Source organism: Anguilla anguilla, chromosome 9 (genome assembly GCF_013347855.1).
Source record: "Anguilla anguilla isolate fAngAng1 chromosome 9, fAngAng1.pri, whole genome shotgun sequence".
Taxonomy (NCBI): domain Eukaryota; kingdom Metazoa; phylum Chordata; class Actinopteri; order Anguilliformes; family Anguillidae; genus Anguilla; species Anguilla anguilla.
Genome location: NC_049209.1, coordinates 26,240,355 through 26,267,025, shown reverse-complemented (window position 1 = coordinate 26,267,025; position 26,671 = coordinate 26,240,355). Strand labels below are relative to the sequence as shown.

Genomic DNA, 26,671 nt, shown 5'->3' with positions numbered 1-26,671 from the left:
ACGATTGTAGCTACATAAACTTACAAAGTACATAACTGTATTTGACTTAAATAATATTATCAATCGTTTTATGGCCAGGTAGTCATATGACATTTTCCCTTATACCTATTGATGAGCCAGTTGTGTGTAAGCTACAACGTTGTCGTTGCCGTCAATGATTGTAGTGCAGCACTGAAATGGTTAATATTTAAGTATTCCCGGAAAAGAGGGAGGTTACAGACCAAAATCCCATGCCGCATCCCCGCCGACAGTAGACTAGTTTTCCTCCAACTTTTTCTGTCTCTTACTCATTAGTTTACATCCGACTGAACAAGTGCGCTCACAGTTTCTACCGGTCTCTCCTGTCTTCAAAACGTCAGACGATGAAAGCGTCACTGAAAAGTATTTGGCAGCTGAAGAATAGGGTGATTCTATTCTGCACCCCATTTATTCTCTTACCTCTCCCTCTGATCATCGGCACCCCGGTAAGCGATATGTTCATCCCATATTCTCGCAACGGCAACATGCTCATCTCAAATGCCTTTACAATACTTTTGGAATAAATGCATTTCTTTATCCCACCGTTAGGGGAATCGAAACAACTTTTATGTTTTAAAGATACCAATATCTGTTGATCTTTCCTATTGTAAACTGTTCGTGTTTCTGCTAAAATTCCAAATAATGTTTCAGCTAATTTAACACGAAAGTTAAAGGAAGAAAATCACATAGCCAACATTGCACCATAGCCTACGCCCCCTTGAACACCTGCTCTGAGTTTTGCTAACCATATACTGTATCATTTTGAAGACTAAGCTCAACTGCATGGATTGGCATATGCAGTGAAACGCGAGCACGATCAAATTCTTATCGATTTTACCTTAATCGGGAAATGTGAAGAATATGACGGATCTTACTCATTTGTTGTTCGCCGTAGCGTCAGTACAATACGTCAAAATGTAAGTTTGGTAATTAAAATATTAAATCGTATGGTCGCAACTCCCTATCGTCAGTCTACTGAAACATTCCTGCATGTCTTTGGAGTTTGCAGGCAGCGTACAATACCTCGTACCAACCTCTTGTTGTTTTAACCCTTTGTTGTCGGCATGACAAGAGATTCTGGGCCCCACCGTGGGAAACTGATGGCCGAAAGCCCCCCAAGGCTTCTGATCACTCACGCAGCTTTCCTAGTCGTTTGCTGGTGTACTTAAACCGGTCAAACTAGTTGTCCATTCGTTCGATTTTACACCGCCCAGTTCGTTCTTTCTTCCGCAAGTTTCAATGAAGATAGCGAATCCATACAGTGTCCAAGTTTCTCTATTTAAAACAGGGTTACGCAATACTGTTCCTGGACAGATACCGTCCTGTAGGTTTTTATTTCAACCCTAATTTGGCACACCTGATTCTACCAATTAGCAGCTGAATGAGCTGCGCTTTGTCAGGGTTGGAGTAAAACCCTTCAGGACAGTATATTTCCAGGAACAGGGTTGGGCAGCCCTGACTTAAAAGTTAAAGCGAGGGTCGTTCATATTAATTACTGCAGTGGTAGTGGATATGTTCAGTACCTTTCCAGAGAGTTGACAAACTGTACAGTTCCATACTAATAGCAATGATTGTATTGACTAAATGATCAAATAGCCAATCAGGTCATTTTCAACCTTTGAAATTTGTCAGTCTGACTTGCAAAGTGGTGCCTTACCTCAGTTCATCTTCTGGAAAGAGACGTTTTTTTCTCAGAACTGAGTATACTGACACGTGTGCAGTATTGATACTGGAAATATTGATCTCTCTTACTGGGTGACACATAGCCTAGTTGTCAAGAAACAACTTTTTTTCATTTTTTTTTCATCATCCATTCACACTTTAAACATTAAAAATAAAAAAATAAAGTGGCAATAGGCATCTAGCATATGATTTGAGTATTCAGTGTCTAGAAAATTGTGATTCCCAGGCTAAATACTGAATACCCCCCCCCCCCCCCCCCCCCGGCTTCCAGGTCAGACCAGTCCTTTAGACTTTAAACCTGAGGAAACACCAGAGTGTATTTCGGCATTCAAACATTAGCAATTTTGGATCACCCCTAACCCCTTTACCTCAGTGCCCTTTCCCACCATGCCATTCAATTGGATCGATCATGAAGAACCTAGCTACAAGGCGAAATGGGTTTCTGTTGAAAGTTGAGTCACAGTCAGAGTGCCATGTAAGACCTCATATGCTTGCAGCTTTGGAGTGGTGGAGCATGGAGAGCAATCACACTGTGGCTTATCTAAGGTGTGCTTTCATCTTAGATGCATCTCTTGCACAACCAGGAGATAGTGATTGGCTGAAGTTTGGTTGACTAGCTGTGATTATAACATGAACGCGCATTCAGATAACATGGCACTTTCTCGTGATGTTTACAGCATGTTGTCAATGTTGTGAGAATGGCATGTCCATCTTTTTGAGACTGGTCACTGGATAACAGAGTGTACTTTGCTCCTTCTTAAATGTTAACAGCTCAGACACATGCTTTGCCATCACTTTCTCTTCAGGAACCATTGTTTTCTTTTCACACGCTTTAATAATGTGCAGGCAAATTCAGTTAACATTCAATTGGTCTGCCACAGAACTGACATTTACCAAAAATAGTGTTGTTTGTTATGCTTAGAAATAACATGATAACACATTTCTTGCAGGGTACAATTTGTCATCCACACAATTGAATATTTCTCAAAAAACTCTGTGGTGTGTGTTTTTCTTGGACGCCCCTTAGTGTTAACTGTTGTTGTTGCTCATGGGCATGGTGTGGTGGAGAGGGGAGTTGCTAGTTTTAACCAATCTCTTGCGAGTCAATCTAATGTTCCTTCATACCATTTACAGCAGGGCTTTCCAACCTTGTTTCTGGAGATCTGCTGTCCTATAGGTTTTCACTCCAGCCCTAACGAAGCACACCACATTCAACAGCTAGACATCTCACTGACCCGCTAATTGGTAGAATCAGGTGTGCCAAATTAGGGCTGAAATGAAAACCTGCAGGATGTTTGATCTCCAAGAAAAGGGTCAGGCAGCCCTGGTTTAGAGTCTTTCAACAATGAGCGTGTATATGTTCTCACTTCAGCGCCTTCCCTTCATTCTTCTATTAATGGTTTGTTTGCAGAGGTGTGTGTGTGTGTGTGTGTTTGTGCATGTGGGATATCATTTAAAATCTTCCTATGCCCCAATAATCTGAAATTAGTCCAAAAATGGGTATTTCTATGTGTGAACTGCATGTGACTTCAGAAACTGTGGTGTGTGTGGGGCACAGCTACTATGGCTAAATGTACTACTGCTGTGGTTCTCATGCCTGTCGATGAGCAGCGGTGTGGGTGGGGGAGGGGGTCCCAACAATGGCTACAGTGGCTTTCATTGTAGTGCTGTGCCAGGGTGGCTGTGCTACCGAGCGCTGCTGCCCATTCTGAGGTGGAAGGGGCTGTTCTTTCTCTCTGCAGGAGGCCGGCTGCGCCTACATCATCGGCCTGATGGCGGTGTACTGGTGCACGGAGGTCCTGCCGCTTGCCGTCACTGCCCTGCTGCCGGTCATACTGTTCCCCATGCTCGGCATCATGGAGTCCGAAGAGGTGAGCCAGCGCTGCTGCATTTCTTCAGGATTTAAAAATGAATACGGTGGGGATTTGATTAAAAAGGCTGAAAAGAAATGCATTACATAATTCCTGGATGGAATAGCTTACTGGAACTTACAGTGGAAAGAGAGACCTGTCGTGCTCTAGAACCAGGCCTGAAAAAGTGCTGGATGCACCTTTCACTGTAATACAAATGACAAACCTGTTTGTGCTGAATGGCCTGTTCTCATTTTTTAGTTTGTTATTCTTTTCATTTCTCCAGCTTTATTTGCTAAGTAAGCATTCTCACCCTGGACACTGCATTGTGTTATGTAACACATTTTACAATTTTTTTGGGAGAAATTGGTATAAGTACTGAGGATACATAAGCAGTCACTTGCGATTCAGGCTCATGTCAGCAAGTCTAGAGTCCCCTTCCCTAACTGATACAGTTCACTTGGTTATTCTGTAACCTCATAAAGCAGAAACAATATTTTTCAAAGTGTCTGTCTGTGTGTGTGTCTGTGTGTGTGTGTGGGGGGTGATTTTTGAAAGCATGTTTGTGTTTGTAAGTGTGCTTCTGTGTGAGTGGTGTATGTTTATGTGTGTGTGTGCTCACACGTGTGTGTCTCTGTGTGTGTGTGAGATGTGATTTCTGAAAGCACATCTGTATTTGGGAGTGTATTCCTGTACCAGTGGTGTGTGTGTGTGTGCGCGTGTGTGCACATGTATGCGTGTGTATACAAGAGCATGTGTGTTTGTGCATTTAATTGTGTCTGCGTATGTGTGTATGTGTGTTTGCATGTGCTTTCATGTGTACATGTGAGTATACATCTGTGTGCGTGCATGACTTATCGATGTGCACATGTGTTATCTGTGCCTGTGTTGCTGTGCATAGGTGTGCATGCAGTATCTGAAGGACACCAACATGCTGTTTGTGGGAGGGCTGATTGTGGCCGTGGCCGTGGAACACTGGAACCTGCACAAACGCATTGCCCTCCGGGTGCTGCTCATCATAGGGGTGCGGCCAGCGCTGTGAGTGGCCAATCACACCGCGGACAGATTGACTGACAGACAGCCTGGAAGACAGTATTGCATAGCAACAGAGAAAAGGACAGGGCAACACAGGGAAGGAGAACACAAAGACAATCTGCTAGAAGGAATTGCAATTGCTGATAGTATGCTTAACTTTATATCGGATGAATGGTGCAATGTAAAAAAACAACCACAAACTATAGGTGTGGGTATATTCATTAAGACTAGGTTTATGTAACTGAGACCAGTTAGATGTGCTGTAAATGCAGTGGTTCCCCAACGTCTCCTTGGAAACCCTCAACCGGATCCAGATTTCAAACCAGTCGAGAGCAGTTTTGCTGTATCTCCACAGTAAAACCGGATTGGTTCAAATTAGGAAGCAGCTGTGATATTGCTCCGCCCTTTTATCGATTTCCCCATACCTTGTTCTTCCATCTCTGGATGGCAGGCAGGCTGGTGAACGGGACTAAAAGGGCCCGTTCTTCTCCCCTCCAGGCTAATGCTGGGCTTCATGGGAGTGACGGCCTTCCTGTCCATGTGGATCAGCAACACGGCCACCACCGCCATGATGGTGCCCATCGTGCAGGCCGTGCTGGAGCAGCTCAACAGCAGCCAGACCGAGGGGCCCCAGATCCTCAGCAGCGATGAGCAGACTCTGCAGCCTGAGGGAGAGGACAAGCAGCTCGCCAAGCAGCCCGGCAAGCAGGCCGACGGGCACGGTGAGCGGGAGGGGAGGGGAGGGGAGGGGAGGGGAGGGGAGGGGGCGGTGTTGGTAGGATAATTCAGGAATGTAGTTGAGGTGGGATGTAGGGGGTTTCCAGGAACTGACAGGTACCTTCGATCGGGAGGAAACAGAAGCAATGCATTTTCCCCTCTACTTCCCTCCTCAGGCTTGTCTCCTTAGCTGTCTGTCCCTGGCTCTTTCTCACACTGTGCTGGTGAGCAGCCTCTCTCGCTTACTCCCTCTCTGTCTCACTCTCCACAATCTCTCTCTCTTCCTCCACAGTGGTGGTGAAAAATGGTTCTCTCACTCTCAATCTCTTTCTCTCACTGAAATTCAATTATGCTTTTTTGACACGACCATACAAAGGCATAATATTGCCAAAGCACCAATTATATTAAATATAAATAAACAGTAACTATTATATGAATTACAAGACAATCATATTTACTTGTTAATTACCAGCTTCTAAATTAAGAACATTTGAGAAATAATAATTATACTCATTTTCCCTCTCTCTCTCAATTCAATTCAATAATGCTTTTTCCCTCTCTCTCTCCCTCTATCTTTCCCCCTCCCTCCTTTTTTCTCTCCCCTCCCTCTCTCTCTCCTCCTCTCTCCCCTCCTTCGCTCTCTCCCCCCTCTCTCCCCCTCCCTCTCCCTCTCTCCCTCTCCCCCCTCCCTCACTCTCTCTCCTCCTCTCTCCCCTCCCTCTCGCTCTCCCCCTCTCTCTCTCCCTCCCCCCCCCCTCACTCTCTCTCCCCCTCTCTCTGTCTCTCAGTGGTGGTGAACGGCCTGTCGATGCTGACGGAGGCGGAGAGGTCTGAGGAGGCGGCGGAGCAGAGGAAGATGTGCAGAGGCCTGACCCTGTGCGTGTGCTACGCGGCCAGCATCGGGGGCACCGCCACCCTCACTGGAACTGGCCCCAACCTGGTGCTCAAGGGGCAGATGAGCCAGTACGTCCCCCTCCCAAACCAAAACCATCTTTTACCGCCGCGCCTGTCGCACGTGTGGTCTCTACAGTCCCTCTTTTGATCTCTGGCATTTCATTCCAATGCTGTTTCTTCTGAAGAAGTAACATTTTCTTTGCCAGGTATATACAGTATATGGTTATATATAGAAAATCATATATATAATGGCTACTGTATGAGATTTTTGAATTGGCGTCATGTTAGCTGATAACCAAATCAAGTTGAATAGCCTCTGTGTGGAGCTGCCAAGCTGACGTACAGTAGCGTCAGTTATGTAAATTTGAAGAGTTAATCTCTAAGGAGAGTGGAGGATAGATCACGCTGCACAAGCACTAATTAAATATTGGATTATCTGCGGTCAGGGCAAATTAAGCAATCTGCAGAGCCTCCTCAATTAATAACCCTTAATTTCACTGAACTCCGTGACTGACCTGGAAGGAACCCATGTCTGATTTGAACCTCCTATGAGGAGAGCACATGCATCATCTGATCCATGCTATTTGTGGAATATGTATTGAAAAGATCTTCCTTATAATAAATGAATATTGAAAGGAAGTGTGTGTGTGCAATCTGGTTTCCCCTCTCAGACTGTTCCCTGATAACGGCGACGTCATCAACTTTGCGTCGTGGTTTGGGTTCGCCTTCCCCAACATGATCCTCATGCTTATCCTGGCCTGGCTCTGGCTGCAGTTCGTCTTCATTGGCTTCAAGTGAGGGAACATTAATGTGCCTTATTTAATATTTATCCGTGACTTAAAAAGAAAAAAAAATTGATTTTACCCTTTCAAAAATATAACATGCAATTGTATGTTAATAATATGAAACAACATGTAATCATTAACACAATTTGAAGAAAATGCCAAAAAAAAATTTTGTGTATATTAATGTTAATGTGTATGTTTAGTAAATGGCAAAAATATATTTTACAAACATATTCCGTCCTCTCTGATGAGAAGATCAGAAGTCACAAAATCGTATTATCTTTCAGATGACGCATCCCGTCATTTTAGGACAGCAAAGAGATACTTACCAAGGTTGGGACATCTCTTTGGAAGCACGTGGCATGCAAAAAAATCTATATTTCAGAGTCAAGTTTCCACCCTGCCCTCTATTTTATTTATAAAAAAGTGAAGACGTTTAACTTTGCCATGTTTATCTAGTACTAACTGGCAATTTTGTTAGTCCTACTGTGGTCAAACAAAAGCTGCTAAAGTCCTAAGCCTTTACATAGACAGAACTTCTAGGTATTCTTTATGTCTGCATTTGTAATTAGAGTTCAAGTTATAATTAAAATAGACCATTAAATGTCAAACATATACACATGAAAAAGTAAAGCAGAACGTAGAGAAAATATAGCTATGCCATTTTCCAGGTGTTCTTCCATCAGTATCAAAACAAATTACCAGGCCTTGTTGACTATTTTCACCACAACATGGTGAAAATAAAGGAACTGAAGTGATGGCTCCCTCTCCTTCCTCTCTCTCTCTCTTTCTCTTGCTCTTCATCCCTTTACTTTCTTTCTCTGTCTTTCTCTTCCGTCCTCCTCCTCCTCCTCCCTCTCTCTTCCTCTGTCTCTCTCTCTCTCTCTCGCTCTCTGCATTGCTGTTGGCTGTCCAGCTTTAAGAAGACGTGGGGCTGTGGCGCAGTGAAGACGGAGAAGGAGATGGCAGCGTACAGCGTGATCCGTGAGGAGCACAGGCGGCTGGGGCCCATGTCGTTCGGCCAGATGAGCGTGCTGTCGCTCTTCACCCTGCTGGTGGTGCTGTGGTTCACGCGCGACCCCGGATTCATGCCCGGCTGGGCCACACACCTCTTCCGCTCTGACGCAGAGTACGCACCGTCCATGCATACGCACGCGCACGCACGCACACACACGCGCGCACTGGCAAACCCACACACGCACACACACACAAACGCATGTATGCACGTACGCACACACGCAAGCACGCACACACACGCGGACACTGGCAAACCCACACACACACACACACACACACACAAACGCATGTATGCACGTACGCACGCACACACACACGCAAGCACGCGCACACACGCACACACACACAAACGCATGTATGCATGTACGCACGCACACACGCAAGCACGCACACACATACGCACTGGCAAACCCACACGCACACGCGCACACGCATAGGCGAACAAACACACGCACACACACACATACACATAGACACACAAACTCACCATCCAATCATGCATTGAGGACAATTCAGGACAATTGTATACCCAAACACACAGGCTCCAATCGACCACATATACATCTGTATCTATGGCCAGTTCTCAACTCAACTTCCTCTCTTTGACACACACTTCACCTAACCCCACTGCATACACAAGTTCTGAAATCCAGACGAAGGCAAACAGAAGTGAACTTGCAAGCAAACACGTATGCGCGCGTGCACAAATGAATGCATTTTCTTGTTTTTGTACTATGGAATCACAAGCACCCTGACCTCAAGCACAGAGCAGACAGTGTCCCAGCTGTTATCAGCTGCCTCAGCCAATGGCTGCGAGTGTTCTTATCTTCAGGTCAAATGTCCAGAATTTTGTGAATGGGATGAGAATTGGAGACAAATAACGTGAGTACACTATGTGCCACAATGTGCAGTCAAAAGTGGCACGAAGACTTTAGCTATTCCTATCACATGATACCCACCACACAGCAACACATAAACAGAGTGAGGGCTGATCTAGATGAATCAGGGTAGCACAGGGACCTGGGACTGAATTTTGACCCTCTGCAGGTACGTCACAGATGCCACAGTGGCGGTGTTTGTGGCTGCACTCCTCTTCGTCCTCCCCTCCAAGGCTCCCCGCCTCTGTTTCCGGTCCAGGAGCTCGGATAGAGGTGAGCCATGGCATGAGCACGCGCGCACACACGCACACACACACACACACACACACACACACACACACACACACACATGCATGCTCAGGGCAGTTACACACACACATACACCTGCTCAGGACAAATATATGCGCACATACATATATAGAACACACAATCACACAAACATGCTCAGGATAATCAGACATACATAGATATAAACACACAATGGGAATGGCCATATATTCACACACTCACAACACATATATACACACACTCTCACACACATTCAGGAAAATAACACACACACAGTTGATAGAAAAACTCAGTCACAATGAGAGTGGAATTCTATTTATTGAGAGTATCAGTTGTTTGCATTTGGGACTTTGTTTTATTCAGTAAAGGGACTCTGCTAACCATATTGAAAACCTGGGGAACTTGAGTTTAAATTGTAGTCTTGAATAGTGTGCAGAATAACAAACCATTTTGCCTGAGAAGGCAGTTAAACAATCTGGATTTGATGTAAAGACTAGTGTTCGAGAGTGGTTCTGCTCTCGCTCCATCACAGAGGCCCAGCCACCCCAAGCTGCTTCCCCGGCTCTGCTCACCTGGAAGGTGGTCCAGAAGAAACTCCCCTGGAACATCGTGCTGTTGCTGGGGGGAGGGTTTGCCTTGGCCGAAGGCAGCAAGGTGACTGGCAGGGGAAGCGGGGCTGCTTGCCGTCAGTAAACTTTTTGTGCGTCAGTGCTTTTAGCTGCAGTGGTGCGTACGCGTGTGTGTGTGCACGTGTGTGTGCGTACGCGCGTGTGTGTGCGCGCGTGTGTGTGCGCGCGTGTGTGTGCTCGTGTGTGTGTGTGTGTGTGTGTGTGTGTGTGTGCGCGCGTGTGTGTACCTCTAGTAGTGGTTGTGTGTGTGTGTATTTGTGAGTGCTTGACTGTGTGCCGCTCCTCTGTGACGAAGTGTCTGTTGCCTCTCTCTCCAGGTGTCAGGTCTGTCCAAGTGGCTGGGAAACCAGATGACTCCCCTCCACACTGTCCCTCCCTGGGCCATCGCCATCATCCTGTGCCTCCTAATCGCCACCTTCACCGAGTGCGCTAGCAATGTGACCACCGCCACCATCTTCCTGCCCATCCTTGCCTCCATGGTGAGAGCGCAGCCCTATCCACTCCTTTTAGCCCCTTGCGTAGCACCCCCTTTTTTAACACGAGTCTGAAAGTGGCATAACCAAAAAAACTTGGTTACCATTCTTGAACCCTTTTGACTGCTTGCATAATCCTGGTCTCTACTGAAAGGTGAACCTTGGAAGTTTTAGAGTCAGAATTATTTTAAATATTACGGAAAAGTAATTGAAGCAAAAAGAAAGTGGAGGTGGAAGTTTTTTTCTCACCTAAAATATTTGATACTTTTAGATGCTTGTAGTCAGCTGGTCAGCTTAAAAACACAATGGAGCCACAACCACAATGCTGGACAAATCCTGGTTCAGATTTGATGACAATACCTCTGAAAAGGAGTATTTTGTTTTGTTTTGTTTTTTCTAAGCTATGTCTTTTTTTTCAAAAAGGATTTTTGGTGACTCAAATAGGACACTTGGTAACCAAATGATATTATGGGTCTTTAGGGGTGTAAAATATTACATATATTTTGTATACTGTATGCTCATGGAAGAAGTGTGCTGAAAGGAGCTCCCTTTCCCCCTGCCTGTCACCCTCTTCCTCCTCCCTTTCCCCTCCCCATCCACCACCCTCTCCTTGCTCTCCCCTTGCCATCTCCGGAAGATTGTGGAAAATAACAAAATTTTCTATGTAAATTATGTAAAATGATCACAGTATACCCCTGTATTTTGCCCCACATCATGGATAGAATGTAGAAGGAAACTTTGGTAGGACCCAGACTTGATAGGGGGAGATTATGGAGTCCAGGGTTATTCTTTTATAGTCAAGGGCACTCTTTGAACTTTGCCTGACCCTGGCAAGGTGGCGCAGTTTGTTGCCTCACAGCTTTTCAGAGTCCAACCATAGATCAGTCTGTTCAGGTTTTTCAGGGTCTCCTCATAGTTTCTGGTTCGACTTACAGTAAGCTACCCCTTAAGCTAGCACCTACTAATCACCCAGCTGTCAGTCTGCTAGCGTCAGTGTAAACCGGCGCTACAGCGATCCCTTAGCAACATGACCATTCGCCAACTGTTTTGCATTCTTTAAGAGCCGATTCTCATCTTGACTGCCTCGTCTGAACTCTCCGCTAGCAGACCACTGTGGCGCCAATTTTCAAAAGGACATCAGGCCAAAAGCTGTGTCAATGGCAGGCCATTTGTGGAGAGTGGGCGATGTATGTTTCTTGGCTGGTGGTCTCTCTGAGTTATCGTTGTGGGTGTATGCGCTGTGATTGGACTGGCATCCTGACTCTGTGGTGGTCCCACTCCATACTCCATTTCAGCTGGCTTTTGCTCTCTGCTGCCCTCTGCAGGATAGTGCATTTACTGCAGACTGATGGGGTTTACTCACTGGCATGAATTCTTTATATGTTTTTATGTACTGTATGAACCTGTCATCTGAAGCTTGGTAATGCTTTGAAGCTGATAACACCACCACACAGTCAGAACAGTATCTGATAAAGCACTGTGTACCTTGACTGTGGTGGGAATGTTCTTATTCTTTCATTGTTGCATTTCAAGGATCATAAGGTATACACGCCCTCCTCTGTGTACCTTATGATAACTGTGTAACTGTGACAGTTGTGAGAAACGGCATGGTGTGCACAGCATGTACAGCATGGTGTACTGAACTATATCAGAATGTGCTCTTTGCTTACTTTGTATTTTCATGCAAAAAACATGTGGGATGGTCTTCTGTGAGAGTGGATGCCGTCACTGGCTACTGACCTAGGGTTGCCAGATCTATAATTTGTCAAATTGAGACACCATGCATGCGCACAAATGGGAAAAATTTGGGATTACTGATTGAAGCTTGATCGCAAATCTGGGGGCAGGTGGGTTGCTGTCGGAAACAATCGCAGGGGGTTGGGGTGTTAAGGAGGGAAAAAAATGTTACAGTGGATATGGAAATTTATTACAAACAATCGGTACTATTTCAATCAGTTATTCAAACTTGGAGATTTATATTTTCTAGTCGGGACCACAAACTGGACCTGACCTGTACAAATAATTTGAAAACCAGTTCAGTCCAAACCGGACATTTGGCAACTCTACACTGGCTTCACTGTCAGACTGGGGATTTGGTTGTAGACTGAATCACTGGGTTAGGATAGTGTGTCATTCTGATTACAGCTGAAGAGTAGGTGCACTGGACTATAGTTTGTAATGCAGGCCTGCAACATGAGCCAAATTCTTACAAAGCCTTGCAGCGCACTAAGCCACAAAATGCCTGGATGGCCGCAGCTCGCACGTAGAAAAGGGCACAGTGAAAGGAACCAAAGAGTGAAGCCAATCCAGCGTGTGAACTGGTGGCACAGGGTCAGACTGCGGAGGTGTCCAGGCTTTGTCTGACCAATGGGACACAAGCTTATGAAACAAATCCCAGTACAAACTGGCCTAGATTCACTCTACTTGGATGACCACCCCCCCCCCCACCCTCCCACCCCTCTTACCACACTTCCCCGTTGTCACCCTCCTCTTCCCCCATCCAGCCCGCCCAACCCTAACTCTCCCTCCCCCTGACATTCTGATGGATTTGGTTGTTTCCTAGGCTCAGCCCCTTTGGCCCCCGTCTCTTGTCCCTGGGACTGACACGCCGTGCTTGGCTGAAAGCCCCAGAATGCCCTGCTACCGCTGAGCCCTACTTGGAATGCTCGAAACGGACGGTGGAATTCTGAGGAGGGTTTATTTCAGTTCAAAGCTGAAGTGGGAGGGAAAGAAATCCCAGTAAGCCACTATTGTTGGGGTAGAGAGAGAGTGAGAGAGAGACAGAGAGAGGTAGAGGTAGAAAGAGAGAGATCGAGTAATGGGAGGACACAGGAGGAAGAGATAGAGATATATAGAGAGAGAAATAAAGAGGGGGAGAAATGATGGGAGAGATGAAAAAAATAGGAGAGGAAGAGAGAGTGAGAGAGAAAAGAAGAGCGAGCGAGAAGAGAGAGAGAATGGGAAGAAGAGAAAAGCTCAATGATCCATTTATAAATGGGTCCTACCAGGGTGGAAGCAAGATAAATCTCCGGCTGGAGTTGTATGCTGCACATGGTCCTCTTCATGCGCCCCGTAACTCAACTAAATAAACCCCCCCACCACCACCACCACCGCTGTCCACCCCCCGTCCCCCTGCCAAATCCCTCAGCAGGTCAGGGCAAACTCCCGACCGTCACCGAGAGCGACCGAGAGACAGCCCTGGCCACGCTCTACATCGCATTCAGACGTGAATCAGCACTGCTCTCAATCCTCGTAAACAGGGTGATTACCGCGAGAAAGTTTACAAGACTCTGCAGTTCCCCATGAACATTATAATCCAAAGCTGCCGGCTGCACCCTTCTTCTGTGCACGGTGCAGGCCTGTTCTGCCAGAGGATTTCTGAGCCAGACGGAGCCTGGGTGCTCTGCCAGTGTCTGAATTACACCCTTTATAAAGTGCTCAGTCTAAATTAGAAGCGCTACTGACATCAGAGTTCTGAGTCAGTGATTACAGGGCCATTAAATGGTAAACACTGTTCTTATTTTCCTTCCTTGATGTCAGGTTATTTCCGCAGGGCTCATCAGATTGTTGAATATTAAGGTTGTGGAGGAGTTAAAGAGCAGTCAGACGGTTCTGTTGATTATTTTAATGTTGATGTTCGTCTCTGTGGGATTATAAGCCTTGTGCCAGGCTTAAACCTCTTCACTGTAAGAGACTGCTATGTGCATCACAGCATTAAGCCCCACCCACTGTTCAGGATGTAACCAATCAACGGGTTCTCTAAGCAATGACATCAAACTGGTAAAGAGGGCTCGAAGGCGAATCCAGTTAGTCAAAGTGATTCAAAGTGAGAAACTCTTCTGTGAACTGCCCTCGGAGAATCTGACCAATGTCTAAGCAGCCATGTTGCTTGTGTGGCCTAAGAGTGCTACAGTAAGTGCTATTTACAGGTAAGGTGAGTGTCTTAAGGTTTCTCAAAATGTGACCATCTGGGTTCTGACATTTTATAAGAACAATTTCCTCTGCCCATGCCTTATTGCTCTTCTGTTGTAATGAACATTGTGGGTTTATGTGTTACGGTACAGTCTATAGAGTTGAACATCCTGTACAAGTGTCCCATGTTTCTGCCGTTGTATGTAAGAGTATGTTTGTATGTAAATGAGTGATACCTCCTTTCTATATCTTTTTTAATTCTGTTTAATTACCTTCTTTTAATTCTATATCTTCTGTTTTAATGAGCCTCATTTGTGTGTTACAGTGTCAGTCTATAGAGGTGAACCCGCTGTACGTCATGGTTCCATGCACTCTAAGTGCCTCTTTTGCTTTCATGCTGCCCGTGGCCACACCCCCAAATGCTATCGTCTTCTCCTATGGCTACTTAAAGGTGTCCGACATGGTAAGTGTTCAAATCTCACCATGTGTTTCAGTCAGGCAAAACCACAGCTAAAGCCAGTCCACTTTGTAGTCACATAAAACATCATACTCCCAGCCTTCAAACATTTTACAGCATATATAAATACAGAGCGTTCAGATATTTAAAATATATATTGCTGCAAAATATATGTATCTCTGTTTTTTTTCCAAAAAGACAGCCAATTCAGTGTATCATAGTATATTCCAGTGTGTAGCCTTATGTAGCAACTGCGAATGCAACTATGCAAAAGTATGGTTCATAACCACATGAAACCATGGTGGTTGCTGGCGGTATCTTATATTTTACAGTCTAGGGCCAGGGATATACTCCCTATGAGTCACAGTATGAGTTGATATTTAGGACCGAGTTCTCAGAAATGTTGCACTGCTGCAGAAGTGCAGCAGAAAAAAATTCCTTTCTTGCTGCTTTGAAACATAATAATGGCTTCTCCTTGCATCTATTCTTAAGATAAAACAGGCCAAACAGTGGATTTACTGTTATTCCCACAAAGTCTTTCATTTCATCAAGGTTAACTGTGATGCCAAATATTTGGCGATGACCTTGTAATACTTGTGATGACCTTACAGGAAAGAGCAAAACTGTTACAGTATTCTACAAATAGCCCATTCCACACACGTGTATCTATGTCACACATTAATCTATTGTCATTATATCGATTGCTTATGACTGTTCTCATAGCTGTATGTTATCAAACTAATTTCCGGGGACTCATATGGTATCTATTGATCACACACAAGCAGCAGTGAATCAGGCGAAGCAGCCACTGTCATGGTGAGGTGCTGTGCTGTCACGACAGATGAGATTTGATATTACTCATTGTAATACTGCAATGTTGCAGTGTGGATCGTGGTTATAAGATGGCTGACTTTCATTCGCACAACTCTGATCCTCATGTTGACAAACACCAATAACAGACTAGACTAGACACTGAAAGCTCTCTTATACCCACACTAAGGACTTCAACTGAATACACCTGACTAATCAGAAACACCTGTGAAGCCTCACTTAAGTACCACTCACTACTGGAAAATGCAGTTCGGCTGGTAGCTCTGTTACATGTAGTTCTGCTATTACCCAACACTGGTAAAAATAAAGACATTCAAAATTATTAAGTCTTACAATGTTAAAAGACTTAAAAGCAGTTAAAAGGAGATTAAAGCAGTTTATAAAAGTCTATAAAAGATTGTTTTTAAAAAGTGTTTTAAGAGAAAACATGACCAGTATTCCACTTTAAGATGAAGAAAGAGTGATTTGTGAGCTAGGGCGATGAGTGCTTAGCAATATATTGCAAGAACTGTGCGACTCACCTCTCTGCACTTTATCCTTTTGTTCTTTATATCTCAGGCTAAGACTGGCGTGGTCATGAACATCATAGGAATCCTCTGCATCACCCTTGCTATCAACAGCTGGGGCAAGATCATGTTCAACCTGGACTCCTTCCCCTCCTGGGCCAATGCGACAGGGTTGTGAGCAGGCAGTGTGAAGTCGCCCCCTATGGGGGATACCAGGCGCCCCATTTCCCTGCCCCCTCCCCCAATTGTTTGAGGATGGGCGGCAGAGACCCTGCAGCCTGGCAGTTGGCAGGTACACTGATGGGCGGGGCTGCCTGCTGCATTATAATGCATTAATGTGTCACTGGAAGGGGGTGGGTGAGGGAGGGGTCTACTGTAATGCTAATTTCTCGCATACTGTATGTACACATAAATTAAGTCTATATTGGGGGTGGGGGGAGGACCACGGTTTTTTTTTGGGGGGGTTTTTTTTTTGGTCTTTGCAAGATTTTTATTGCAATTTCAGATTTCACAGCCATTTCTATGCAGACCCTAGAGGTAATAACATCCACCAAATATGAGTGCACATGGGTCGTTTTCCAAAATTCACTCACCCCCCAAAAACGTGAGTTTGAAACACTGTATTTCAATTGTACTTTAAATGGGACCTGACACTAGCAGTCCAATCTGTCTCTTTTTTATGAGTACAGGTGTAACCAATGAGGCAGACCAAACAAAAACTGAAAATCTTGCATTTCAAATGCTATACTCCCCAAAGTGCACTTAAAATGCACTTTCTATTCCAATTTGTATTTTGAATCCTTATCTATCTAAATACCACAAACAGCCTTGTGCGTTTGACTAGAAGAGGGTATTACTGTACAGACTTTGGCTTTGTCGTCTCCCTTTCTGGTGCGGGTCCCTGTAAAATTCTGTGCGTTGCAGTGCAATCACACTTTTAAGAGTTACTGAGGTGAAGGCTTCAAGGTGAGGAAGGGATTTCATATAATTTCATTAGAATTACACAGAAAGTGTGTTTTAATATATACAGTATGGCTTTTTAAAAAAGATATTTTTATAGCTATGTATTTTGTGTATTTAACAGTATACACATACATCAACATGATATTGCTGTACATGTTGTATATTTGACACATGCTTTGACAAATCAAATATACATTATGTGTATTTCATATAATGCATTTTAAAGATTATCAAGGGCTGAAATTAATTTTTTGAAAAAGTTGATATATTATTATATATGTTTTTAAATGAATAAAGTATTGAATACATTTCTTGGACAAAAAATTGTTTGGTTAAATGTTCCAAGCAGAGACAATGATTGTCCTAGCCCTGCTTGGAACATCCATCCAAATACTTTTATAGGGTGTTCGTTTCTCAGAGAATATTATAAGTGCCTTGTAATATGTGTGTTTTTGCAATACATTCACTAGTTAACTTGGTTAGCCTGAAGTGTCTACATCTATGACCTCTCGGACCATCCCTTACAGAAATGGAATACATTTGAAAATATATTTAAAGAAATATATTGTCAGCATATTTCTAAACTTCACAATGCATTGGCAACTGTATAAATTATTGCTGCTTTAAGACACAAAGTATTACATCACTGTGAAATATATTTTAATTATGTTTTCAAAAATATCTTGTCATATTTACAATGTATTGCAGTATTTCCCATTTCTGTGAGGGATTATATTGAAAAAAATAGAAAATAAAAAATGGAACTACAAAAAGGATGCAGCTAATACAAGTTATTAATATGGGTATGATCTTTTTTCCTTGTTTTTGTTTTCTTGCATTCATTCGTACTAGTTTTTTATTATGTAACTCTATTGTTTATAATAATAATAATAATAATAATGGCAATAATAATAATAAACTTTTTGTCATGGTGGGTGCTGCATTATATTTATAGCCATGTAATCAAATGTAATGAAAGTCTTTCTACATTTACTTGAAACTGATGTTTGTTAATATTGTGCAGTATCACATGTCATCTGATTGAATGCATTCCAGAGCATTCCCCTTGATAACTCTGATATACTTGTCCCCCGTGATTTTATTATTGAAAGTAAGTTGCTTCTTGTAAGTACTATAACGCATTTAAATGAGTTTTGACTAAAACAATTTAGATAACACTTTTTATTAATTTTTTCTCAAGCTGTATACAACATCTTCATGAGCACAACATGAGCATTCATAACATTATGAACTGCAAATAGTTACTTATGCTGCAAATGACACTACCATGATATGCTTGACACACTGTATGCCTATCTGCAGTTAATCACATAAGCGTTTCCAAATGTGTATGTAGTGCTTATGAAGGGGTTATATAACCGTTGTGAAGGGCCATTCATTGATAGTATTACAGTGGTTTGATCATTGGATGCATTACATTTTTTCATCAGTGACTCTTACAAGTGGAATGCATTGTATTTTTGTGGTTTGAAAAATCTCTAAAGTATATTGGAATATTACAATGCTGAAAACAAATGCCAAATCTATGAATGAAATTATGCAGGAAACATCTTGTGCATTGCAATTTCATGTAACATATATCTTTACTGTATGTTCAAGGTACCATATATTTTTTTGAATGTATATACAAAATGATTGACATTAATCATATTTCAAACTATAAGACAGCAATTTAGTGAGGTGTAACAACTAACTACTTGTCAAAATAACACTGTTACTTGATGAGGATGATCATTGCATTTATACAGTGCCTTTACTGCCATGATCTCAGAGCACTTTACAGTGACTCACTCCACCGCAAATCTGAAGATCATGAGGTGTACAAGTCATAACGGGTATATTTTATGATGAACTATTTCAAGGATTTGCTCAAAATTCCTGAGTCACACTTTCTATGGTATTCATGACAACAATTGTGGCCAGATCAAAAAATCCTGCATAATGTTAGGTTCCGCATTAATTCAACAAAGCTGTTTGGTCATATTAAAGTTATGAAACAATCGCGTGAAAATTTCAAGTTAATTGGCCCTCCAGCAGAATGTTTGTACCGGTTTGGCACGCTCCGGCACTACTGTATCCCACATTGCTTGGCATTCTCTAAAATGTGTGTAACCACTGCACCAGAGCACTACGGTTCTTACCCAGCCAGACAGGCAGACTGCAGGCACCCAATGGAGGCTGGGTATACTTTACTCAGGCAGCCGTGATGCACTTTCCCTGGGTGGTGTTAAGGCCAACTGTGTGTAGCCCGTTGGTACTGGGAAGAAGAGGATTTAATCTCAGACTGTAGCACTGATTCCTACACAGAGAGCAAATGCTTTAACCATCCCATGTGGCATCCGGGAGCGTTATTTTTGGACAGACCGGACCAGCCAATGTCTTATTTGCTATCGGTACATGTATATGTGTGTGTATATATACCTGTATTAAAAATTCCATTACAAGTAATTAGAAGTCTGATGGTGGGTTTGTGTAATTGTGTGGTCCGCCAGTTCCCCATGCCAAGTCTCCACGACAGTGTCGAGCCATTGCAGCTTGTCTTTGTTTAGCAGACACTCTGATTTAGAGACTTACATTACTTAGCTTTATTTAGAACATTATCTATAAATTCAGCAGTTTACTTAAGATTTGGGTTAGGTACCTTGCCTAAAGGAACAGTAAAAAAGGCTTGTATTTACTAACACAGTGTTCAACATCCCCATATTTATGAATAATCTATTATTTATACTGTAATACATTCGTATCCTGACATTCCCCCAGGGAAATGTCATTTTATTCCAGTCTAATTATAATTGTTCTCATGACATTTTAACAATTGTCAACTTGATTTTTGTTTACTGTTTCCTGAATTTTCCAAGCAATCTATTTTAAAAGCCTTCTAGGTACAAACATTGTAAATTAACATAAGCTAGAAATAGTGTGGTACAATGCATCTGATTATAGTTTTAAACCAATCAGATCAATCAGCTGCCAATTTAGGCTTTCAGAAAGCGGACTCTATAGCCAATCAACCAATTAAATGAATCACTGGTGCTGGAACGCACCAAACACCAGAAGACGCTGCGGCTCTCCAGGACTGGATTCTGCCACATTTTAAACAACTTACATGTCAACATGTGTCTGTTCCTATAAAAAACAAATGCTCAATAAAAAAGAACCTAGTGAATGGACACAGTACACAGAACTGGATATTGGGCCTCATTCCCATTTGATCTCAAACTGCATATGAAAATGTTTTCAAGAACATTTAGGCATTCATCATTTTTTTTCTTATCTTCACTTGTTCATGGCTGTTTCCTTATGCAAATCACACGAACAGGATTGCGCATAAAATGTACAAACTGCCAGCATTCATCATCTCATACACCTGGGATACACCGAAACAAAGGTCTGCACGTGTGTCATGAATCGCATATTGTGCTTTCATAGGAACATTTTTAAGAACAAAAGTAAGAATAATTTAAGACAGGTTTTGTGAATGAGGCATTTGTGTGTGCCTTCACTACAGCTGTGCCTTCTTGTAAAACAGCCTGCTTATTCTAACATGTGACCACAGCTGACATGTTGCTGTGCCCGACTCTTTTTCAGTGCCAGCCCACAAGCTTGTAATGTAACAACACGTGGTACTGAGACTTAAATGTACACTTTGAATGTTATTATTTATGCAATTATAACTGTCATTAGGAAGGAAATCCAAATGCTAAATCTAATGGGAAGGGATGGTTAGGAAAGAAACTATCAACTGTATGGACACCTTCTTTCTGTGAACAATGAGACTAAGATTAATGTTCAGGGGCCTGCTGCGAGCTGGAAGAAATGACCTGGCACTGCTTTTGTATGGCCTCACAAGAGAGGTGTGGGAAAGCTCTGGTCTTTGGCCAGATAACCACACAGATCAAATACACGTCCTTTCCGAGGTGTCAGCGGACGATCACACGAGGGCGGGTGCCAGCGTTGGAACAGTTTATGCTGTAACACTGTCTAAACTCGAGGAAACAAAAGGATTTCGCACAAAAGCGGACCTGTCCTAAACCGAGAAATTTTTGTAATGAACTACATTTGTATGGACTTGAAGACAGTTGTTTTTTTGCTTATGAAACAATATAAATTACACTGAGATGAAGGTGCTGAGTCGTAAATTCTGCCTGGACATATAAACCCAGTGAAGCTGTTCGTGTGTGTGCATTTAGCTCACAGCTGGGAGTTCAGTGACCTGTACTGCGGTCAGCAGGGGAGTGAGGTCAGAGAAGAGTTTGCATAGAATTCCTCACAGGCCCCTCCACCCTGATTGGCTTACCATAACAATGTGTTTTACATAACAGAACAAGTGACTTCACAATAGCAAAACTGTTATAATTAATTTCAATAAATGTTATATTTGTTGCTAACCTTTTTTTCAATTGCTGGGTGTTCATGTCGAAAATTGCTCTGCTTCTTGTGTCTATTTTAAATCAATGTTGAACAAAATACATTTTTCCATTTCACATCATCAGTAACTGACGCAAGGTAACACTGTATGCCATGGAAATTATTGTTGAATATGCATCTGGCTTGAAACTCCTAGTGTTCCACAGTGTACCATTGATGAGCAAGGGGCTCATCCTTCAATATTATCCCAGGTGGATGGTGCTTCCGAAACTCTCTGGTTATTTGATATTATTTGTATGAAGGACACTGGGAGGCACAGGGCAGTAAGGAAAAATAAACCCGTCTGCGTTATACAACAGAGACAAAATGGCCAGCAGTGCCATATACACGTCTGGGTAACATACTGTAAAAACCCATGTTTTTCCTCCACCTTAAATGGTTCCGCAAAAGAAAAAGAATTGGTGTCTCTACAACTCTATGAATATTGAAGTTGAAAAAAAGTAGCCTATTAAAAAACAAAGAAATGGGATTGCCACGTCTTAGATTAATGATGACCAAAAGAATAAACATGTTATTAATAATAATAATAATAATACGCAGAATTGATTACATTATACATCCAAATTTACCCAGGTAAGCTTATGTTTATCTACGGTTCCATGTTAACTTTCTCAGTTAAGTGACTTTGGCCTTACACCCTTGCTGGAACATTTTTGGGATTTTCCTGCATTGCCACACATATTAAGAATGATCCAGGACACTGAGAGGCACAGCCATCTGTCCCGGGTGTAAAAGTGTGCTTTGGACAAGCTTTGCTGATTTAGCCCCATTTCACCTGTTCCAGGGACATGCAGTCGCCGCAGGCATAGTAGAAAAAGCTTACCTTGTGAAAATCTAAGGAAAAAATGTTTTAATTGTCCACGGTTGTATGTTGACCTTCATTCTCATAAACATTTTCTGCAATATTTGTGTAAAGAAATAGCTCATATAAATATCAGTAATGTGCAGAGAAGTTCACTGCTTTTCCGTCCGCCTCTGGGATCCCCAGCCACGGGATTTCTTCCCCCCCGCTGGCGCACGTGCGTTCAAGTTCTCTGCGCACGGAAATGAGCTAGATTGCGAAACAACTGAACTGACCTCGTTTTCACCACAGAATCTGATGACATTTGTCACATTTAGTTATGGTAGGGCGTGCATTGAGATCGCTATGATGTGGAGTTACAGGGAGAAAAAAAGAAGTAATTACAGAGCCTTTTTCCTGTGCAGTAACTCATTACACACACACACACACACACACATATATATATATATATATAATAACCAGATAGCTCCACAATGTTTGGGCCAAAGCCATATTTTCTCTCAGTACTCAATTTTATATTTGTAATCAAGCAATTCCCATGTGGTTAACGTGCACATTCTCAGCTTTAACTTACGTGTATTTTTATACACTTAGGTTTCACCATGTAGAAATTACAGAACTATTTATATATAGCCTGGACATTACTGGGCACCATAAAGTTTAGGACATATTAATATTATGTAAATGAAAGTAGTCATGTTTAATACTTTGTCCTTCATCCTTTGCATGCACTGACTACTTGAAATCTGTGACCCATAGACATCACCAGGTGCTGAGTATATTCTCTCATAATGCTCTGCCAGGCCTGTACTGCAGCCATCTTCAGCTCCTACTTGTTTCAGGGGCTAGTTGCCTTAGGTTTTCTCTTCTGCATATGATACACAAGTTCAATTCAGATTCAGATCAGGTGAATGACTTGGCCAGTTAAGAATTTTCCTGTTTTTGGCTTTGAAAAAAATACTTTATTGCTTTAGCAGTACGTTTGGGATCAATGTTATGCTACAGGATGAAGCACCTGCCAATGAGTTTATGAGTTTCCAATGAGCATTTGCTTGAACTTGCGCAGATGAGATACTTCTGTACGTATCAGAATTCATTCTGCTGCTGCTATCAGTATTTAAATCATGAATGAAGACTTGTGCCAGAACCTGTAGCAGCCATACATGCCCAAACCATAAAAGCCCTGTCACTGTGTTTCACAGGTGATGGGGCTGGGGGTGCTCTGGAACTTGAGCTGTTCCTTTCGGCCTGCACACTAAGCTCTTGCCATCACTCTGATAAATGTGAATCTCATCTGTCCACAAGACCTTTTTGAAGAACTCTGCATGCTCTTTTGGGTACAAACTGTACCCTGGAAATCCTGGTTTTGCAGGCAACTGGTGGTTGGCATCTCGCAGCGTAGCCTCTTTCATTTTGTTTGTGAAGTCTTCTGAAGACAGTAGCCTCCTGAAGACTGTTTCTGATCTGTCGGCCAGGTGTTTGGAGGTTTTTCTTCAATGTGGTGAGAATTCTTTAGTCTTCAACTGTGGATGTCTTCCTTAGCCTACTTGGCCTTTTGCAATTACTGAGCTCACAAGTGCTCTCTTCTTTATAATGTTCCAAACGGTTTGTCCTGTTTCACTGACTGTTAGTTTTTCTTATTTCTCAGCCTCTTAATGGCATCCCTGGCTTTCATTGGTAAAAACTGGTTTTCATGTTGACAAACGGCAATAATAGACTCCAATGGCAATCAAAAGCCTAGGCTAGATACTGAATGTTCTGTTGTACCTGCAATTGAACACCATTGACTGATCAGAAAGACCTGTGAAGTTGTCCCAAACATCATGGTAGCTTGAAATGGGGGACTGTCATTTCTACATGGTGAAACAAAAATGTACAAAATTTTGATCTGAGAATGTGAACTGTAATCGCATGTGAATTGTTTGGTTACAAATCTAAAATTGTGGAGTACAGAGCCAAATCAATAGAAATATATCTTTGTCCAAAGCATTATGACCATCACTAAATATATGTATGCTGTATCTTATGTAAGTTTGACCTCACCTGATATCCACCCCCCAACCTCTGGGATGAGGAGATTTCAGCTTCACTCTCCAGCTAATCACATTGAGAAAGAAAACGAGTAAAGTCCACATGATCCTCTGGGCTGAAAGGGCAAGAAAGACAATATGCCTTTCACTGTGAACTCATTTTGGCAGGGGAGACAGGTCACATCTTTCATTTTGAGGAAACTGACACCCCTGGAATTACACCAGCAAGGGTAATGGAATGCTAGAACAGATGTAAAACAATTCTGTGTCAGTGCAATGTGTGTGTGTGTGTGTGTGTGTGTGTTTGTAGCCTTTCTTGAGCTGTCAACATCATACCCTCTCCTCATTCACATAACACGCAATAGCACTTACTTCACTCCCGATCTTTTTATAAATACAATTTAATGCTGTTGTTAATTTACTGAAAGTCAGGCAAAATGTAAATGTAAAGGGAGTTCCATTATTTTTTGAACAAAGACATTTATTTGGCTCAATACTTTGATTTGACATCAAACAATTCATATGTAGGACAAGAATAAAACCTAAATTATACCAACAAACAGAATAGCCAACAAGATTACACAATAAAAACAGTTGTAAAATTAGGACATTTAAAACAAAGCCGAGACAAATATTTGTCAGTAAAATTTGTAAAATTTACACAATCACTAATAAATCAGTGTTTTCATGGGACCAGCCACACCCCCGCAATTACTCGACAATAATATTTCTGTCCCACCCTGTTTCCACACTCGCCAATCGCCACTGGATAGCCCTGAGACATGACCTATTTTGTGGATTTACCAATATTTTCTATGTAGTGATTTGGTAAACTGGATCCTAAAATGACAGTTTTGTAAGAGAGGTATCATACCAACAACCATTACTGCAAACTTTGTCTCAGACATTAGTGAGTGCTAGACTCCCTCTTGTGGAGAAAATTTGTCAGCGCACGCAACGCATTGAAAATGGTTCTCGTGCATCATTCATTTTTTGGCAATGCGCTGGCTGGGCAGAGGGCTTAAGACAATGTGCGCCGTTTTGTTGAAATATAAAATAAAATTAATCATACAACGAAGCACAGTAATGTTTTTCATATTTATCCGCAGAGAGTGAACTGCTGTTTCACCTGAAGTTAAAGAATAAGTAATTACATTTTTTCGGATATTGTCAATATCCTATGAAAACACCAAAACCTACAATGTAGGTTGAAAACACCGAAACCTACAAATATCCTAGCGACTAACGACAAGCGTTGTCAATCGTGTCAACGCCAGATATAGCTAATATACAGCTAATATTATGGAAATCTACTGCTGTCCAAAGAAACATAAAACAACTAATTGAGGCATACTGTTGCTTTGGTCAGCATAATTCAACCTGGCTTTTGTACTTTTTACTGAAATAACTTAATGAAGTCACAGCGATTGCTTTCTCGATATGTGGAAAGTAGTTCGTTGCGGCATCAAAATACTGAAAATAGTCCACATCAAAATGAACATTTTGCTCCGTTTTCAAGTGAATTTGGTAAAATAAATAATAACAATTTTATAAAATGTAAAAAATGAAAAACTAAACTGGCCATGTTTTTCCTGATAATAGGTTGCGTTTTCTGAAGTTGAAAATATGTCTTCATGTCATATGATATCATATTGACAATACGTAAAAAATAAAGTCACACCGGGTATATTCTTTAAATGAAGGAGGAGGTGTTGCATTGAAAAGCTCTTGTTTTTTATTGCTGAATTCAGAGCGGTCTCTCCGTGTGAGGGGACCACATAAGAGGTCTCACTTCGAGCTCAAAGCATCAAGTATGTTTGAACCTCAGCCTGTCTTCTCTTTCCTCCAGTTCTAACACAAATGCTATGACGGCAAGAGGCAGCATCACTTGAAGTTAAAAATACAAAAACAAAAAAACACAACTGCACTCCACTCCAGTACGTACGAGCACAGACTTGAGCCAGTCAAGAGGGAAATGCCAGTGATGCATTTTTAAAAGATCACATACAGATTTGCAATACTTTTCAGTCTTTTTCATTCAATGCTTTCATTTGAAAACCTGCTAAGCGTACAGCTCAGGTGTTCCTGTCTTCGACCTGACCGCTTAAGATGCAGGGTCCTTGCTGTCACAAAACACAGAACAGTGCGTGGGCGCGCGCGCGCGCACACACACACTTTATATTACATTACATTATGTTCAGGCATATTAGGTAAGGATTTATTGTTACAGACGCACACCGCATATCGGGATCCAGTATATTGGAATTTAGTCACTCGTTACCGCTGTTCCTTAGGGATGTGGGTGTATCAACTTCATTACAATTGCTGCGAAAATAGTTTCCATAGCGCATTATCGGAAAATTCGAATGAAAGCACGGGTCATTCAATTGTTGAATAGCGTGCCAGAGGATTTACAAATATTTCACCCGTGAACTAAACCATCCTACAAAACCA

The 26,671-nt window shown here is 42.3% G+C and overlaps 1 protein-coding gene across 1 annotated transcript; it reads left to right on the top strand.

Annotated features, from left to right (window-relative positions):
* Positions 1 to 232: 232 nt before the first annotated feature.
* Positions 233 to 19,405, top strand: LOC118235490 (solute carrier family 13 member 5-like). The gene is made up of 12 exons (XM_035432901.1): positions 233 to 464; positions 3,444 to 3,572; positions 4,453 to 4,589; positions 5,085 to 5,308; positions 6,092 to 6,266; positions 6,869 to 6,991; positions 7,899 to 8,111; positions 9,047 to 9,150; positions 9,698 to 9,819; positions 10,112 to 10,273; positions 14,505 to 14,642; positions 16,026 to 19,405. The coding sequence occupies exons 1-12, from the start codon at positions 363 to 365 to the stop codon at positions 16,149 to 16,151; spliced, it is 1,755 nt and encodes a 584-aa protein (XP_035288792.1). The 5' UTR covers positions 233 to 362; the 3' UTR covers positions 16,152 to 19,405.
* The last annotated feature ends 7,266 nt before the right edge of the window (positions 19,406 to 26,671 follow it).

What these genes read in the sequence shown, in the direction of transcription:
- LOC118235490 (XM_035432901.1), top strand. Translation starts at nt 363, where the DNA reads ATGAAAGCGTCACTGAAAAGTATTTGGCAGCTGAAGAATAGGGTGATT. An exon ending in CTCAAGGGGCAGATGAGCCA is followed by an intron (nt 6,267 to 6,868) that starts GTACGTCCCCCT and finishes TTCCCCTCTCAG; the next exon opens with ACTGTTCCCTGATAACGGCG. An exon ending in TTCGTCTTCATTGGCTTCAA is followed by an intron (nt 6,992 to 7,898) that starts GTGAGGGAACAT and finishes TTGGCTGTCCAG; the next exon opens with CTTTAAGAAGACGTGGGGCT.